This window comes from Perna viridis, chromosome 14, assembly GCF_037379345.1.
Source record: "Perna viridis isolate PV_CMFRI_1.1 ecotype Kerala chromosome 14, ASM3737934v1, whole genome shotgun sequence".
Lineage (NCBI taxonomy): Eukaryota > Metazoa > Mollusca > Bivalvia > Mytilida > Mytilidae > Perna > Perna viridis.
This window is the reverse complement of record NC_142458.1, coordinates 29,579,156-29,596,234: the sequence shown is the minus strand read 5'-3', so window position 1 is coordinate 29,596,234 and position 17,079 is coordinate 29,579,156. Positions and strand designations below refer to the sequence as shown.

The 17,079-nt window shown below is 32.5% G+C and overlaps 1 protein-coding gene across 3 annotated transcripts; it reads right to left on the bottom strand.

Moving 5' to 3' along the window:
- Positions 1-1,743: 1,743 nt before the first annotated feature.
- Positions 1,744-16,754, bottom strand: LOC148598930 (uncharacterized). 3 transcript variants are annotated; one of them, XM_088561604.1, is made up of 10 exons: positions 16,647-16,754; positions 15,964-16,134; positions 15,615-15,709; positions 11,612-11,723; positions 10,807-10,920; positions 8,230-8,409; positions 7,307-7,429; positions 4,512-4,883; positions 3,649-3,721; positions 1,744-2,321 (listed from the first exon to the last, which is right to left on the bottom strand). In XM_088561604.1, the coding sequence occupies exons 1-10, from the start codon at positions 16,726-16,728 to the stop codon at positions 1,901-1,903; spliced, it is 1,743 nt and encodes a 580-aa protein (XP_088417730.1). In that variant the 5' UTR covers positions 16,729-16,754; the 3' UTR covers positions 1,744-1,900. The 3 variants fall into 3 exon arrangements, with proteins under 3 accessions (XP_088417730.1, XP_088417732.1, XP_088417731.1); XM_088561606.1 differs by lacking the exon at positions 4,512-4,883; XM_088561605.1 differs by lacking the exon at positions 15,964-16,134 and having other exon boundaries at positions 16,647-16,736.
- Between the last annotated feature and the right edge of the window lie 325 nt (positions 16,755-17,079).

Here is a 17,079-nt window from a genome sequence, read left to right as displayed (position 1 = left end):
TGCTCTTTGTTACTTGGTTTGTATGACTTAAGTTGATTTATGTTCTTTGTTGTGTACGGCTCTTTTCCATGTCTGGTCTTTGTCCCTGGATTACATTATTTTGATTACCGCTATAACCTTGGTTCCCTTGATTACTCTTATATATAACAGAAAATGATAATGTCTATTATGCTGATGTTTTTGTTAGCTTACACTAGTCTTTGCAGTTGACATCCAGCTGATATGAAGTCAATCTGATTGGATGATAGACCAAATCATGACTAGTTTAAATTGACTGTAAGTAAAATAAATAAGTATAGAATGTTACTGTACACTTTTGTACTTTGGAATATGATAAATGTAGTTTGTAAAGATTGTCATTTCCATGTGTTAAAATTGATTTTTTTATGTTTTAATATCTTAATTTAGGCAGCGATTACAGAGACATGGAGGATGATACTTGGACGTGAGATATTACCATGTGAAGCACGAGGTAGTACTTTATACTATCATGGACTTTATATTAATCACTTTTTTCTTAAAAATGTATGATTTGTAACTTCCTTACAAAAAAACAAGGCTTCAATTTATTCAATGTATAGTAATATGCCATTTTTGTTCTGTTTTAACAAACCATATATTATGTGAATGCATCATGTGTGTACTGGTAGGGTAAGCGTCCTCTGTTTTTTATTGTTTTTAGAAACATCCGCCGAATTGCTCATAACAAATAGACGAAAGATGAAATAGAATTTATTACATGTTAGACAAATCAGTTATCATACTGCAGATGGATACACCGTAACGATCCACAAGTTAATGACGACCATAAAAAATTTTGTTGTGAAGACTTTAATATGGTAGCAACTTTACTCTATTCCAGAAGCTTAATTGTAAAAAGTATAGCGCGATGCAAAAAGTATGCGTAGTTACGGTAAGCTCTGGCATAACGTTTCAGTTGTGATTTGAACACTCCATACGCAGGTGCTGAAGGGATGTTGGCACAGATGAAAGGGAAGTTGACAATACGGAATGAAAAGGAAGTCGAGCACAGCACGAAAGGTCCACGTTGTTTTGGCAAGCTTCGCCACACCGTATTAATTGTGAAATGTTAACTCCATTGTCATTTGAATTGAACAAAAGATAATAAAAAAGAATACTAGTGTTGACGAAGTTAGACAATTGAGATTTATTTCATTTAAAAAAAAGTCTGTTTTTGTGAAAAAAAAGTGCAAATAATAAAAAAGCTCATTATTTAAAGAAATTTTATATTTTACTTGGATGCAATAACCCTTGTTATTTCTAAAAATCCAAAAGTATATGTTTTTTTACCGAAAACTCTCACTTCTTCTACATTGTACATCTTGAATACTTTTTCTGTTTCGAAAACAGCAAAGGAGGCAATTTTAAAATACCCTGTTTTAATTAGTTTTCGTTATTCAAGCGTCTATGTTAACCTCTTTACTTCCCTGTAATTCCAGCTAATTTCAATGTTCATATCACAGGGAAGATTGAAGTTCATCCGTTAAAGGGCAGCATAAGATCAACATAAACTTGAAACAAATATATTATCAACATATATACTGTGTAAGTGGATGTAATCATTTCCGTTTTCCCTAAAGATCCATAAGTTTATTATTTTAATTGAACAAATGTCAATATTTCATAATACATGGGTCATTGTAAACATATTTGTAGAATTAAAGGCGGTTGTAAAGTGGATACTTGCTCAAAATAAGTAACAAACAATCTTCATTTAAGGCATTTAATATTTAAGGTATGATAACTTTTACTTTAAATCAACAACAGTGTACACTATAATATAATTTGTAATGAGTTGATGAATAATAAAAAAATTGACCATATGATTATCGATTAGTGTCAGTTTTAAATCGAACAGTAGACATTTCAAACGAAAATTTTATTTTTCGATATTAAAGGCATCATATTTGTTCCCATGCATCGCCGTATTATATGTAGGATCATCATACCCTCTCAAACCTAACATTGTATCATACATATTTGTATTTGTTGTCTCTGGCGTCATCCTAATTACGCGATCAATTCTGTGATAATTGTCTTCCTCTGCCTCTTCCTCCCCTTCCTCATATATTTGAGTAGGATTGTCTCGTTCATAATTTTTAATAACAACGGCATACTCCTGTCCGGAAGTTTCGAAGTCATCTGGTTCAAAACTAGTTTCATCTTTGTATTTTTTTTCTATTCCTAAATTAAGGTCACAGTTACCATTACCTTCACCTAATTCATGTTGACCTGTCATCTTAGATCTATATTTGTTGTTAGTTTTGGCACGTTTAAAGTAGTTGAGTGGAATCTTCCTTCTAAAGTTAAATAAAAAATATAAATTTATACATATTTCGAATTTACGAATATATGTGTATATTAATATAAGGATGAAGGTACATAAAACTCTGTAGCGCCTACTAGAAGAAACAAAATTATCTCCCTTTAGTAAACTAATTTTTTTTCAATTTTTTAAATTTAAAAACAATTTGTCTTCCTTATCTTCCTTTTTAACAGATTAATAAAAAATATTTTCGTTTACAAACAAAATACATAAAGCTATATGCGTATTGAATCAGTATACGTTGAATTATGTACAAAAAAAGCAATTACACCTTGGTATTTTATTTGACACTACTAATTTAAGTAATATATTAACCATTTGTAGGGGTCTGGAGTATAAAACCTAGTCGGGGACATTTTTTCCCCTTCTGTTTAAGGTAGATCTGTTGAATGTTTTTTTTTTGTAATATAAATCAAGCTTTTGGTCAGTGCCGGACGTGAATAGGAAAAAACATGTTGGGTAGACATGATTGGGTGCAGTCACGTATTTATATCTGTAAAGAACCTTAACTTTTATTTACGCATTAAAAACCTATAAGCAACCAATAATTTCTGTTTCCCGTTTCGCAAAGAAGTATTCCCATGTTTATAAAACGTTTATATAAAATTCGGTGATCATCGAGAGTGTTCCACTGAAATCGGAATCAACAGAGAAGAGACAAACATACAAATCATGTGTTATCAATTTCCTCCTCAACTACATGGTAGCACTGCATCAGAGACTATATCCTCAATATAAACAGTTAAAAGTCACTGATGTTTCTTGTGTGTAACTACAGACAGATTCCTGCTGCAGTGTGTTTAATATTCTCTCTATCAGTACGGTAGGTAAAACACAATAAGGTCGTATATGTATAATTCATTGCTGATAAACTTATCATTATTTTTAGCAAAAACTAATGCATATACAATTTACGAAATTTTAAGATATATAAATTACAAAAATAACAAATGACACTTTTTCAATGAAAACTTATGATTGCAAATTGTACTAAATTCATGTAAGAAAGTTTGAATTAAGTGCATCTGTATAAAGCTGTTAACTGTCCCGTCATCAGCGGGAGACATTCGGTATTCCATCAAGCATTCCGTAATATCCTACTGTCTTGTCCGTTTTGGAGCTTAAAACCATGATGCTTGCGATTTTCTGTAATCATCGGTCACACGATGGGGAGAAAAAAATGATGTCATGAAGCTCAAAAGTGATACTCTTCAATTTTGGATCAAAAATACAGTGTTTAGTTCTAAATAACAATTTATAAAGCATACAAAATCTTCATTTAAATATCTTAGAACATTTACCTTACAAGTAATATAACCACAACAATAGAAACGCCCAAACCGACGACTGCTACTGTTACACCAGTTATTAACACTATAAAATTGAAACAAAAGACTCAATTTTTTTTTTCACAATACATCATTTTATATATAGACTATTTTATATGGCAAAATCTTAATCATATGCTGTATTATCCCGAAATTCCAAATATCGGTCAGTTGGTCGAGGGTGACACGGAATGTGGAACAAATTTTTCCCTCTTTTGTCAATATAATATAACAGCTATGTAGTGTACACTGTGTCATTCGTTTGAATTAGCAATCATCAGTGATATTTTGATAACTATTCATTTGGTCTATTTTTTATACTAAAGAACACTTTTATTTCATTTTAACAATTTTGATTTTAATTGTTGAATTTGTATTTTGTATTGATTTTATCTTTGCTTACATCATAACGGTCTGTTATTCGTAAAAAACCCGAAAAACGCCGAGTAAATTAGGAAAATCTGATAAAGTTGTGATAGAGGGGTTGCGAAAAAGGTTACATATGAAAAAAAGGTAGTGCAATAAAGATTGTACCTGAAACTGATGAAACAGCAAATGCTGTATCAGACATTCAAAACAACTGTATTAAGTATATATCAAATATATGATACAGATTTATGAGGCAATTGATAGTAAGCATTTTAGTGCGCGAACTAATTTGGTTAATGTATTCATTGCATCAACAAAGGTTCTAAGTGGCTAAACTTGAATTAATCAATCCCCCTTTTTAATGTTTTGCGGGACAAAAAATCACTTGATAGCTGTGTTAACTACTTTTTTTATAACTTAAATGGAAAAAAAACATAGTCATATTGCGTGAATTAGAAATTTGAAACCTTTTGTATTGATCGTCTGTGCTGATTTTTCCGGATATGTCGTGTCAACTCTAGTGGTTACATGGGATAGCGTCACAAATTTGTTCATTAATGTCATTCTTTTGGTAAGTTGACCATTGTTAAACTGACTTCCAGTGTTTTTTTCTAACATGTGTCTGTTACTTTGCTCAGTAACGAATTTTTGAAAAGTTAACGGTTGACTTATTTCGTAAGATGCTTGGAAAGATATGGAGGATGATCTCTGAAAAATTGGCAGTAAGCTTGGTTTATAAGTCCGTCCTTTTCCCACTTTAGTGGTTATGGCAGGGGTTATTGAAGTTTCTGCTAGTTCAGTTGTCACTGAATTATTATCAAGAACAATTGCAGGCTTTTCTACAAAAAAGGAAAACAAATAGGTATAAAATTCTAGAACTGTAATCAGACAACACAGTGTGAATTAACTGGAAAAAAAGGACTAGAAACAGGTTGATGTGTCGATGAAACAACAAATCTAAAAAACAGTAAAAAAAACAACCAAAATATATTCAGTTGCCGATCAGCTCTTTCGAATGTCCCTTAAATAAAAAAAACCATTCAACAACAAAAATGCCGGTGTAGCGAAATATTAATAGCACTCAAACTCGTTCTATTATGTTATGTAAATATACAATTAAAGCAAGTTTTCCGTATATTGTATACACTTCAACAGTGACGCAAAAGTTTTACTTAAGAAATATCTAATAGAAAAATCATTAATTATTCCATTTGCTGTTTACTCGATAATTTATACTTAATGAATAATTTTTGTTTGTTTGTTGGGGTTTAACGTCCGAGCAGCAATATTTCAGCTATATTCAGACGATGAACATGAAATTGATGATAAAAATGAACATGAAATGATGATGAAATGAAAAAGGGATGGGACACAAGGACAATGGGGTCGACAAATTTGGATTGCCACTGGAAATAGGGAGAGGTGGGTAGGGTCGGGCAATTCAGCCTCTTGTGGCAGAGCCCTATCGTTCCTACTCCGGGAGAATACCACAGTAGGGTTCCTTAACGTGCGAGGAATTTGGCATCTTTCCCAACACGGTTCACCACTATGGTTTGCGGTCAGATTTTCTGTATTATAGCCTGATAACCCCAGCATGTAACACGCCAGGGGTACCCCATTCCACCACCTGGGGCACACATTCCAGTTGCTTTGTGGGCAGAGCGCCCTAGCTCCCGGCTAGGGTTCTGAGCACTATTAAGTCGCCTTTTACGACAAGCTTAGCGCTGCTGCAGGCCTATTCTTTTAACACCCGGACCTGCACCCAAAATGTAATAAATGGGAAAAAATTCGATTGAATTTATAAACAGAAATTAATGAGTGAAGACCCCAAAAAAGTGCAAAAATGTTGGCTTGGTGGTATTATGAGAGTGCTCATGATAACTAAGGGTATTTTAGTATCTGCTGTTGTGTTATTCTGAATGATGTTTGAATGCTGTTGTTTCATTTTCATTTATATGATATTTATATTCGTAGAATTCGTGGTCAAACTGGAACCACGAAATAAAGATTTCATCGAAAACTTATCTCCATGGTTGAAATTCAGCTCAGATAGAAAGACTTGAAATGTTTTAAATTTTTATATGGTACACGTGTCATGAAGGAAGAAGCCACGTCGAGCTATCGACATCCTGTAATCCCTCTATTGTCTGATTGAATGGCTTATCAATGGATAGAAGCGCTTATTTGCAATGTGGCGAGCGGAATTAAAAATAAGTGTTAATCATCTATATCGTTTGAGTTTTGCTCAGTATTCTCGGATGTTCCCGTTTGTTCATCAGTATATCCAGGCGATGAGCATGAAGGAAAAGATAAAATAAACATGGATTGATGATGTGAAGAATGGGATGAGACACATGGAAAAAGTGTCGGCGAATTTGGATTGCCAATGGAAATAAGTAGAGTTTGATAGGGTCGGGCAATGTGGCCTTCTGCGGCAGAGCAACAGCATACAACAGCAGGGTTCCTAAACGTGCCAGGAACGTTGCACCGACAGGGTGTGCGGGCAGGTTTTCCATATTATGGCCTGTCGACCCCAGCATGTAGCTTTCCAGGGTAACCACTACCTGGGGGCACACAACCCAGTTGCTTTGTGGTCAGAGCGCCCTAGCCCCCGGTCATAGTTCTGATTGCTATTAATTAACCTTCAACGACAAGATTACGCTGCTTGGGGGCTATTATTCTGACACCCGGATCTGCACGAGGCGATTCAAAGTGGGAGTAATACATGTAATAATTTCCTTTCATAAACGCTATTTACATTCGTAATAACAATTACTTCGTTTTATTAGCCAGTGTTGTAAAACAAGTATTCGCAAAAATAAACGCCTTTAAAATGAATTTAAGGATTTTCAGCAGAAAAAGCTTCACTTACGTCCTTAAAGTATTTGAAATACCGTCAAATTTTGTCGTATTGACACACTAGCCACCAATTCAAGTATCCAATGAAATGTACCTATAGTCCAGTGGTTGTCGTTGTTTTTTATGTTCAATGTTATTCGTTTGATATTTTGTCTATAGATTAGGTCGATTTTCGTATTTTATGAATAGTTTCACTTTAGGGGGCATTTCACAGCTTGCTTTATGCTATGGGCTTTTCGTGAACTGCAGAAATTGCTTGGCTTTTTAATGGATCACTGTCTCATTGGCAATCATACCATATCTTCCAATTTTTTATACAAGTACAGATTAATTTTAACTTTAATACTTTATATTTATATTGTCATACTTGTTAAAGAAATCCTTAAAAAGGAGCACTAAATACCTGTAGTTTTACATGCATAGCCACCAATAACCGTATCGCAACTTCCATAGAAACTTTCTAATTTATGCTGACTTGAACAAGTACCATACAAACATTTGAGCGTATATGTCGAACTGTGAACGGCTACAAACCCAAAGGTTTTGTATTAATGCACACTATTTTATCGTGATCAATATATGTTTTAACTGTGTTCTGATATGTCTCCGAAAAATAAAAGAGAGAAATTACAAGTTATACTTAATATATTCTGACATTATATATATTGTTCGGGTATGATGCTCTTGCTTTGAGGCAGAGAATATAGTTTTGCACATTGCGGATAATAATTCTGGAATGCACATTGTACTTTATTTAGTATTTAATTAGTTCCCTGATAACAAATTGTGCATTAAAACTCTCATGTATAAAGGTTCATATTATAAAAGTTGATTTATATAGTGTTATGTTCATGCAGTGGAACAAAAGGCCTGGACCAACTTTCCCGGTATTTTGTTCATTGAAACGTACTAATAATTAAATGATGTATTGAGGCATTTCAATTTACACTACCAACCATCTTGTGCTTACATAAAATGAGTTTTTCTTAGAACACTACGCAACAAAAATAATGCACTGTTTGTCGTTGCAGGTGTTCTCCTATCGGAATTCTCGACTGAAAGTTTTCTATTTATACCAAAAATTGTCTAAAATGCATTTTTTCTTGCAAATGTTTTTATTTTCAGCCATCCATATTTTCACAAATTTGTAATTTGGGACCAATAAAGACCAATTAAAATTCGGGATATGTGGATACTTTTTAAAATGGGTCATACTGAGGGTCAGAATCCTCGGAAAAATGGCTCAGGTCTTTACGAGAATTCAAATCTGCTTAAGGAAAACGTAATCTAATAACACAGTGCTTATCAAAAGATAATAACTCTAACCTTGCTTGTGTACTTTTTGATTCTTCCGGTGACGTTTTATACCAGTCCAAAAGTATTCGTTGGCATTATTTCCAAAGGAGCAAAGCCCGTCCTTATCTGAGTTAACAAACGATGTTTTGCTTGTGCATTTACTTTCAATGTCATCATATGGACCATAAAGTACAGTAGATTCGTCGTTTACTGAGAAATATAACCATTTCAGTAAGATATGTAGTGTTTCACAATTCTTCTTTCCATGTGCTTGCTCCATTACGTAATTATAAATGTCGTCTCATTTTGAATTTTCTTAAAGGTTTTAGCGTAAACAAATTTCATTTTATCAGAAATCCGTCATTTTATTTTCTTCGGAGAAAATTTGAGCTAAATACACCATTAGAACAGCGGTACGAAAAAAAAATATATGTAGGTGAATAAATATTCATATAAGTCTAACGGAATGTTATCGATAAATATGTTTTAAGTGTGTAGAGTCGTTACTATCGTGAATACGTAAGTATGTGGGCTGAGATAACCCTGTGCACTCACCCTCATCAACCAAAATATAATTTTCAGGTACTCTTATACCTCCCATTTACGAATCTTTTTGTCGCCGAAAAAAGGGAAACATGTTTTGACAATAGTCATGGTTAATTCTGCTGTTTTAATTATCGATGTACATGTATCCAACATATTTTCTCATTTCAGGCGAGTTATGTTCAGTGTCAATGTGACAATAATGTGTTTTTCACAAAAAGGGGACCACAATTCATCTCATCATCAAGTGAATTCTTGGGACGTATTAAAACTATTATTGACAGTAAACAAGAGTAACAAACAAATTACAGAACACTAACCCGATCTATATTAAAAGTGTAATCAAAGGAACCAAGGTTATAGCGGTAATCGAAAGAATGTAATCCAGGGACAAAGACCAGACATGAAAAACAGACATACACAACAAAGAACATAAAGTAACTAAAATCATACATACAAAGTAACAAAAAACAAATGAGCAACTCGAACTCCACTAAAAACTGGGAGCATGGACCAGGTGCACCGATAGGGTATGCATCCTCTGCTTATGTAGAAACATCCGCCGAATTGCTCATAAAAAGTCAAGTCCGGGGTAGACAAACGAGGAAAGGAAAACTATGACCCGTTGAATAAATCAGGTTTCATGGTGCAGATGGATACACCATAACGATCCACGAGTTCATGATGACGACCATAAAACTTCTGTAGTGATGACTTCAATTCATCACGTTTATCGTAAAGTTTGGTCAATAGTTTTTTTATTTCCATTAAAATCTGGCAAAATAGATATTCTGGCACTGCCAGTAACCCAATGGTCCAGAGTTAGTACAGGCATTTCAAATTAAATGGTATGTGAAATGTAGATTCTACAGCGCGCAAAACATTTATTTTCCAATACGACTTGAATATACCGTTGGTGATCAAATAGTATTTGCATCAACGGTCACTTAAGCTCAAAGGAGACTTTACAAAAAATGACTGATATCTAAAAAAAAATATGAGACATTATTAGACGAGTTTCCTCATATCTCTGATTCAGGAATCTGCAACGCAGATATTTATTGCATTCAAGTTAACCGGAGAAGTTACACTGGAGTGGTGTAGCGAATCAATTGTGAAATATGAAAACCAAATGCAGGAAATATAGTATATTGCGGCCAATTACAATTTATAATATTAAAGTTAAAATCGTCTCATTTATCATAAATCTTATGCTGATATAAAAAATTAAAACATAAATTTGAGATGATCTTGAACTTTGTGAGAAATTTATCCAGACACACACAAACACTTTAAAGAAGTAAACTATACAAGCATGGGTGAACTTAATAGTTTTTGTTTATTACGTTTGCCGGTAAGACACGGAGTTCTATTTATTCAAAACACTTCCTGTGTGAATAGCTCCAGATCGTGTTCTGTTCCACGATTATGATTTACACTTTGTTGAAATGTTCGAGATCATGGTTTTGTTATCTGAAATGACTTATTTAAAGTAAGGGCTTCTTGTTAGGTCGCTCCTGTGTCCATTCAAACGTTTGTGAAAAAGGTTGTTTGGGTTCGCAAAGATATTGGAAATCATAGGAGGGACAGCAAAGTAAATAAATCATATTGCACTCTTGCAGTGCCCATTATATAATATTTGCATCATTTCCCCGTGAATGTGCTAGTAAATGTTCAGCTACCGCGGAGGGAACGACTAATAATTTGCATCGCAATTCGACAGTTCTAATATCGTTGGAAATTTGTCAGACCTTTCTATAGGTTTACATCTTTCATGTATCAATTTGATCTGAAAGAGCAGTGTTATATATATAAATGAATACACAGAAATATTGTTTTAGCATTTATTTCATGTAATCAACATGCACTTTGACATTTAATTTGTAAAGTTTTAAAGCGTAAAGTGTTAATAATATTCATTCGTTTTTTATTTATTTCGAATATGTAAATTATGAAAATAATACTTCATTACTAAGACAGATTGTGATAGTGAATATTGATTGCATGACATGTTTGTTACCTACAATTTATAATTTATTGTTTGCTGAAGAAAGGAGAACTTACCACATGATCCATTCAGACTAATATTGCAAAGTTCTGTCCTAAAAAAAGAATTGCCGCTTGAATTTCCACAACTCCTAACTACACAATCTGTATTTCCCTCATTAGATTTTAAATCTGGAAATATCATGGATTTTGCTAGTTCACGATTTACTTAAAACATTAAAAGCTCAAATTTATGACTAGTATACTACATAACATTGATGCTGACTTCATGTAGATTTATAGTTTAGATAAAGGGTTTGAAAAAGGTCAGCCAGGACTTTAACATGCACACATATGTAATTCGTAGTCCGAGTTGCTCATTTACTTTTGTTACTTTGTATGTATGATTTTAGTTACTTTATGTTCTTTGTAGTGTATGTCTGTTTTCCATGTCGGGTCTTTGGCCCTGGATTATATTCCTTTGATTACCGCTATAATCTTGGTTCCTTTGATTACTCTTTGAATCTACAATTTGAATGCGGTTGCATGTGTTTAAATCAAAAAGTACAAAATGCAAGTCAAGTATGACATTGGTATACATAAATGACTGTTTCGATTTCGATTATATAAAAAAGAGGCGCCGATCTAATAAGAAGATTGAGGATTACTGAGCTGATTCTTAGATAGAAGCTTGTGGTATATTATGTTACCAATTTATAACGGTTATCATTCCAAAAGTTATACAATAGTCACCCGACTAGCTAATTTGACTCAAATTTGACTGATGTTTTCACTACAACAAATGATCTTAACCTGTAAAGGAATGTTTTTTCCTCTTTTATTCTTCCATATGTAATTCGTCGCATTTTGACATCAAAATTACCTGAAAACGTCAACACTTCAAAACTTTTTATGTTGACATTATCATCAGAAATACATGAACTGTAGGATTCTTGTTGTGTAGGAGCATTTTTGAAACAAATGCATCTGGTATTCTACAATGATACATGTATGCAAAAAACAACAATCATAAATTTTGATTTGAGAGAAAAAAAAAATTGGCCTAATTGTTATTTCGTTTGTTCACGTCAACCTGAGATATAAAACTACACTAAACATGTTATTTGTTATCAAATGATACCAGTATTATTTTTTCTGCAATAAATATTTTTACAAACCATAGGACCTTCAATATTCTTATTTGGTTCATGTAACCTTTCATTTACAGCCAAATCAAATGTCAAAGAATGCAAAATGAAAATAAATTCACACTTATTTCTCCAAACTATATATTAAGAACACGAAAAGAGGTAAATGGTTACTTGGAGCATTGTATAAAGTACCCTATTGATGAGCTCTACTCTACAGTGAAAAATTGAAAGCAATTCCGAGCTAGCAACAATACCACCTAGACTCGTTGTAGCATAAATCTTATGTGGATAATGAAAAAAAAATCTGAAGATTAACTCATTTGCTTTTGTTACTTTGTATGTATGATTTTATGTTTTTTGTTGTTTATGTCTGTTTCCATGTCTGGTCTTTGTCCCTGGATTACATTCTTTTGATTACCCCATAACCTTGCTTCCCTTGATTACTCTTTAAAATACTAAAATACAATAGTTGTTCGGAAACTAGTTCTCTTCAAAATTTTGACTCGCAACTGCATGCTGCCACTACTTTGCCACGTGATAAATCAAAATCTCGTGTAAAAGGACTTATTCGTAAAGATTTTGCTGATTCAAGTTATTATGTTATTCCGGGTTACAAATCCACACATTGTTCTCAAACATTTCAGGAAGGTGCTACACAGAAAAGCAGGTTTGCGGCATGTTTGCACTTATTTGTCACATTATGAGGAGTTTTTTTTCAGCAAAATGTTGGTATTCCAATGGGCACCTATTGTACTCCTCTACTAACCGGCTATTTTTGTATTCCTAAGAGACTGAATTTCCCCAGAATCTGGTAAAGAATAACTTTATGAAAAATGCTAAATCCTTGAGTTTCACATACAGATATATGGATGATATTTTGTAAATCAACAATACTTCTTTTGGTAAATGGTTAGAGTTCGAGATAAGGAGACTACACAAACAGTTATTAGAGATCAGCATATTTTGTGTCAACAAACATCTTGAATTCGGCAACAGTGGCCATATCAGTAATTAGATTTGTGATTAAAGGGATGATTATAAATTATCCATTCATGCACACCATTATACCTTCATCCCCTGCATATGATTTCAAACTTAATTCATCTATAACAAGTACTAACTACTCTGATTTACTTGAAAGTCGTTAAAATAAATACATAACAGACTCCCGATTCAGGGGTATGAGATAGAGCGTCTCAACAGGTATCTTATGATTTTTTTTTCTAATATCAGTCTTTGGTTGAAAACTAGTAAATTTCGTTTTAAACAATGAGTAATGATTGCTTTTTATAAATTATTCTTTGTGATGATCTGACCACTGATCAACCAATTATGAAACTAAAACATGCAAATGCTAGGTAATCCCTACAGGGAATTGAATAGGAAGGTTTAGCGTGGTAAAACCTAGATTTAATCAACCATTTCGTTTGAAATGCATGTACCAGGACTATTACCGTATCAGCTACTTCGATGGTGTAAGATATATTTTGTCAGATAAAATTTGGACTTTCACTATGAATCGGAAAATGTTCGGAAATTAAGATGTTACCGTTTTTTTTTTTTTAGTTTTTGTTTTTTTGTTTTTTTGTTTTTGTTGTTTTTTGTTCAGGTTTGTACTCATTGTCCGAGTAATATTGTGCGTTAACAGTTTTGACAATTTAATCATTTTAAAAGTAATTTGATGACATTGTTCTGATCATATGGCCTTGAATGTTTTGCCCTTTTGAAAAACCTAGTGACCCTGGGTTGCATTGTGGTAGTCACAAGTCCGTAAGATTTAAAGTATGTGACGGGTTTAATATGTGTTTGAGCCATACCTGGAACAGTGGTGAGAAAATACAACAAAAGAAAACGAACTATGAAAATCCGTCGATTTGGATGTAACTCTTGAGATCGCTACAGAATACAAACATCGTTACTTACCAAATAGGACAAAAAACAAAAAAACAAATACAAAGAAAAAAAGAAACAAGCTGTACCCACTTCGAAAGCTTACTCGCTTTTTCAGTCAGCTACTTCAAAACCCAAAAGGAACAGATGGGCACACCCAGTTTACTTAGTACACCAAAACCAAAGACCAATATTAAGCAAAATGAACATAGTTCATAATTATAGTATAAATATTAGTTTTGGAAGTTTACAAGTTTCCATTTATAGATTTGTAATTGAAAAATTTCAACTTCGTCAAATGTGGCCGTATGGTATAATTGGGAAAGTCGTAATATGAACACTTAAAAAATAGTTTTAAACATGGTATTTCAAAGTTGAAATGGGTAAGGGTCATTAAAAGCAAATCAAAAATTCTGAATGGATGGATATAAAACGAAGGATATTCAAGCTTACATCAATAATATAAAAGTTTTATTCCCTAAAAATGGATTGATTTGGGTCAATGACTGCAAACAATTAAATACATAAAAAAAACTATCAAATTTATAATACAAATAAATACATATTCAAAGAGTAATTCAGGGAAACAAGATTCAAACGATTCGAAAAGAACGGAACAAATATTGTTGAAGATACACATTACCCTTTCTTAACATGAAATTTTAATTCTATCCATTTTGTGGATGAGGTATACCAAAATTATAGAAAAATGGGGCAATTTTAAGCTATTTGCTTATATATATATATTTTTTTTTTTTGCAAAATATCCATGACTCAATTATCGTACAAAATTGACATTATACGGACTATTCATATGCAAATCAATTGACAAATTTTCAGAAAAGTTCTCCGTAAAGCTTTTACATATATTTTAATTATTGTAGGGTAAAGCATTGACATATTTTTTTCTTAAATAATAAATAATCATGGTTAAACCATGTTAATTTTCATTAAGGTTACCAAATATCAAATCATGATAACTTATACTGATGAAAGAGCATTGCCGGGCACAGCTTGGGTCAACTACTGTTGCAAATTTATGTCACACACATATTCATACTTATGCACAAGGACAAAAACGCAAATGCTAAGCATAGTTAAATGCTGGATAGAGTCGTATGGTGAACAAAACAAGAAAATGAAAACAGAAAGCTTAGAACATTATAAGGAAGTAAAACAAAAACAATATGTTTTTAACTCTAAAATGTTAAGGAGTTTTAACACTGACAAGGTTATTAATTTGCTGTACTGTTTTATGACAGAGATTATTTTAATATTTTAATTTCAATATTGTTTCTAAAGGGATCGTGGTTGTTAATAAAAGGCATCATTTCAAACATGTTTCCACCTTGTAAAAATATATTCCTCAATGTACCTATTTGAAACATTTTACCAATACTTCAAAAGAACAGAGTTACTAGGGGCTGGTATCTTTGTTCTAAAGTTAAAGCCTTTCTTTGAGGTGTTTCCATTTAACATTAATATCACTTTGAGGCTTGCATATTAGGAGTCATTCAAACACTCTCGTCATTTAAAGTTATTCATTTGGATTACCTCTCTTAGCCCAGATCTACCACCTTAACTTAGATATTGTCCGATCTTTATAACAACACAGCTTGTGTTGATTTTTTTGTGTTTGAATACATGCGACTTTGTGCTTATACTTCGAATGATATGAATCTTAAACGTATGAGTATTAGATGTACTTTATTTTCACGGTGTATAGAAAATACTTACATGAACAATCTCTAGAAGTATTAAAATGAAGCTGATCAGTAGTTCAAAATATTTAATCAAAATTAGAGGCTGTTATTCTAATATTTGTAGCTAAAAACATCATCTTACGTGGTAGCCAATATAGTCGGTGTCACAATTTTGGAGACAATCTGATAGGTTGTTGGCATTAGATAATTTGGTGGCGTTTTGGGTTGAAAAACACCCTGTAATATGTATATACATGTATATATATGTCATATGTCAATTAGGCATATCGAGTAAAATATGATGAAAACGGTACAAAAGAAAAAGAGAAAAAGAACATAGCATGTAACTGCAAAATTCAAAATTTTAACATCATTATTTCTGTAATCCTCAAATGTATTGATGCGATATTTTCTGATAAGAACAAAGCTACATAAAAGTATTCAAAATAAATTAGAAAATTTACTGAAGACATTGGTGAAAATGTTAATACCTATTGGTTTCAACCAAGTATACGTTTGAAATCCATCAAGCCAAATCGACGTAAATGCAGATGACTGTCTACAGACTACATCGTCGGGGCTTGCCAGTGAATTTCTGTTAGAAAAGCACTTCTCGTGAGCCTGATTCCAAGTAACGTTTTCTTGGTTGATTAAAATTGATCCTAGAAATTGTATATCTAGGTGTGAACTGTACAGAAATTATTAACAAATATAAAATAGCAATATGTTATCTTGGTATTAGACATGAAGTCGATCTGGAAACTGTGATATATTAACAAGTGACAAATGTGCCCTCTTTGAAAAATGTAAACTATTTTATTTAATCTTAACAAAAAATACTTTAAAATTATACTTTAAAATTGTGAAGTGTTGAATGATTTTGTTTTATCTTTTTCAGCAGATTTTCGGTTTATTCAGATTCAGGATTCATTTTAACCACGTCTATTGGCCTTCTGCTGCAATACTTATGTAAACTATTCCAAAAGGATAAATGAAAGAATGCTTCTCGCAAGCAAAGTTTCTAATGTTGAGTTTGATTAATACAAACCAAAAAAAAAAACCGTTTACTGAAAATATAGGGTTATTTATTTTCTTTAATGTATTACGGTTTGCATTCATTTTAGATTTTTAAACTTACCTTATAAAAACAGAGACAAAAACATGTTGTACATACCGTTTACTTGATGAAGAAAACAGTGGTAAGAAGAAAGTATACCATAAGTAACAGCTAAAAATGAATTGATATCACACACCATTTTGTTAAACTTCCTGTTTTGTTTTATCAAATTTTGATGTAAACTGGTTTTATATTCAATACATTTTATTGATTATGTAAGATATTCAGTCTTATGGCCACTAACCTGTATTGTTTGTACTATTATTGATGAAAAAATGAATTTAGCATACTTATTCTTTACATTTTAGCACAGTGTTGTTATTATCAGAGAAGAGGGTAATTATCAATCTGTTTACACAGATGTGGGATCTATTAGGACGATAATGTTTGTAAATCTTTAAATTGTGGTTTGTGCTCTTCTTAAAATTATATTCAATCTCGATACTTTGATAAAAACGAAACGTGTACATCTGCAGTATAGTAAATCTCT

Coding starts and splice junctions, on each gene's coding strand:
- LOC148598930 (XM_088561604.1), bottom strand. CDS start 16,728: ATGGTGTGTGATATCAATTCATTTTTAGCTGTTACTTATGGTATACTT. Junction 15,710..15,963: donor TACTTGGTTGAAACCAATAG/GTATTAACATTT, acceptor TACATATTACAG/GGTGTTTTTCAACCCAAAAC. Junction 7,430..8,229: donor TCAAAAAGTACACAAGCAAG/GTTAGAGTTATT, acceptor TTGGGTTTGTAG/CCGTTCACAGTTCGACATAT.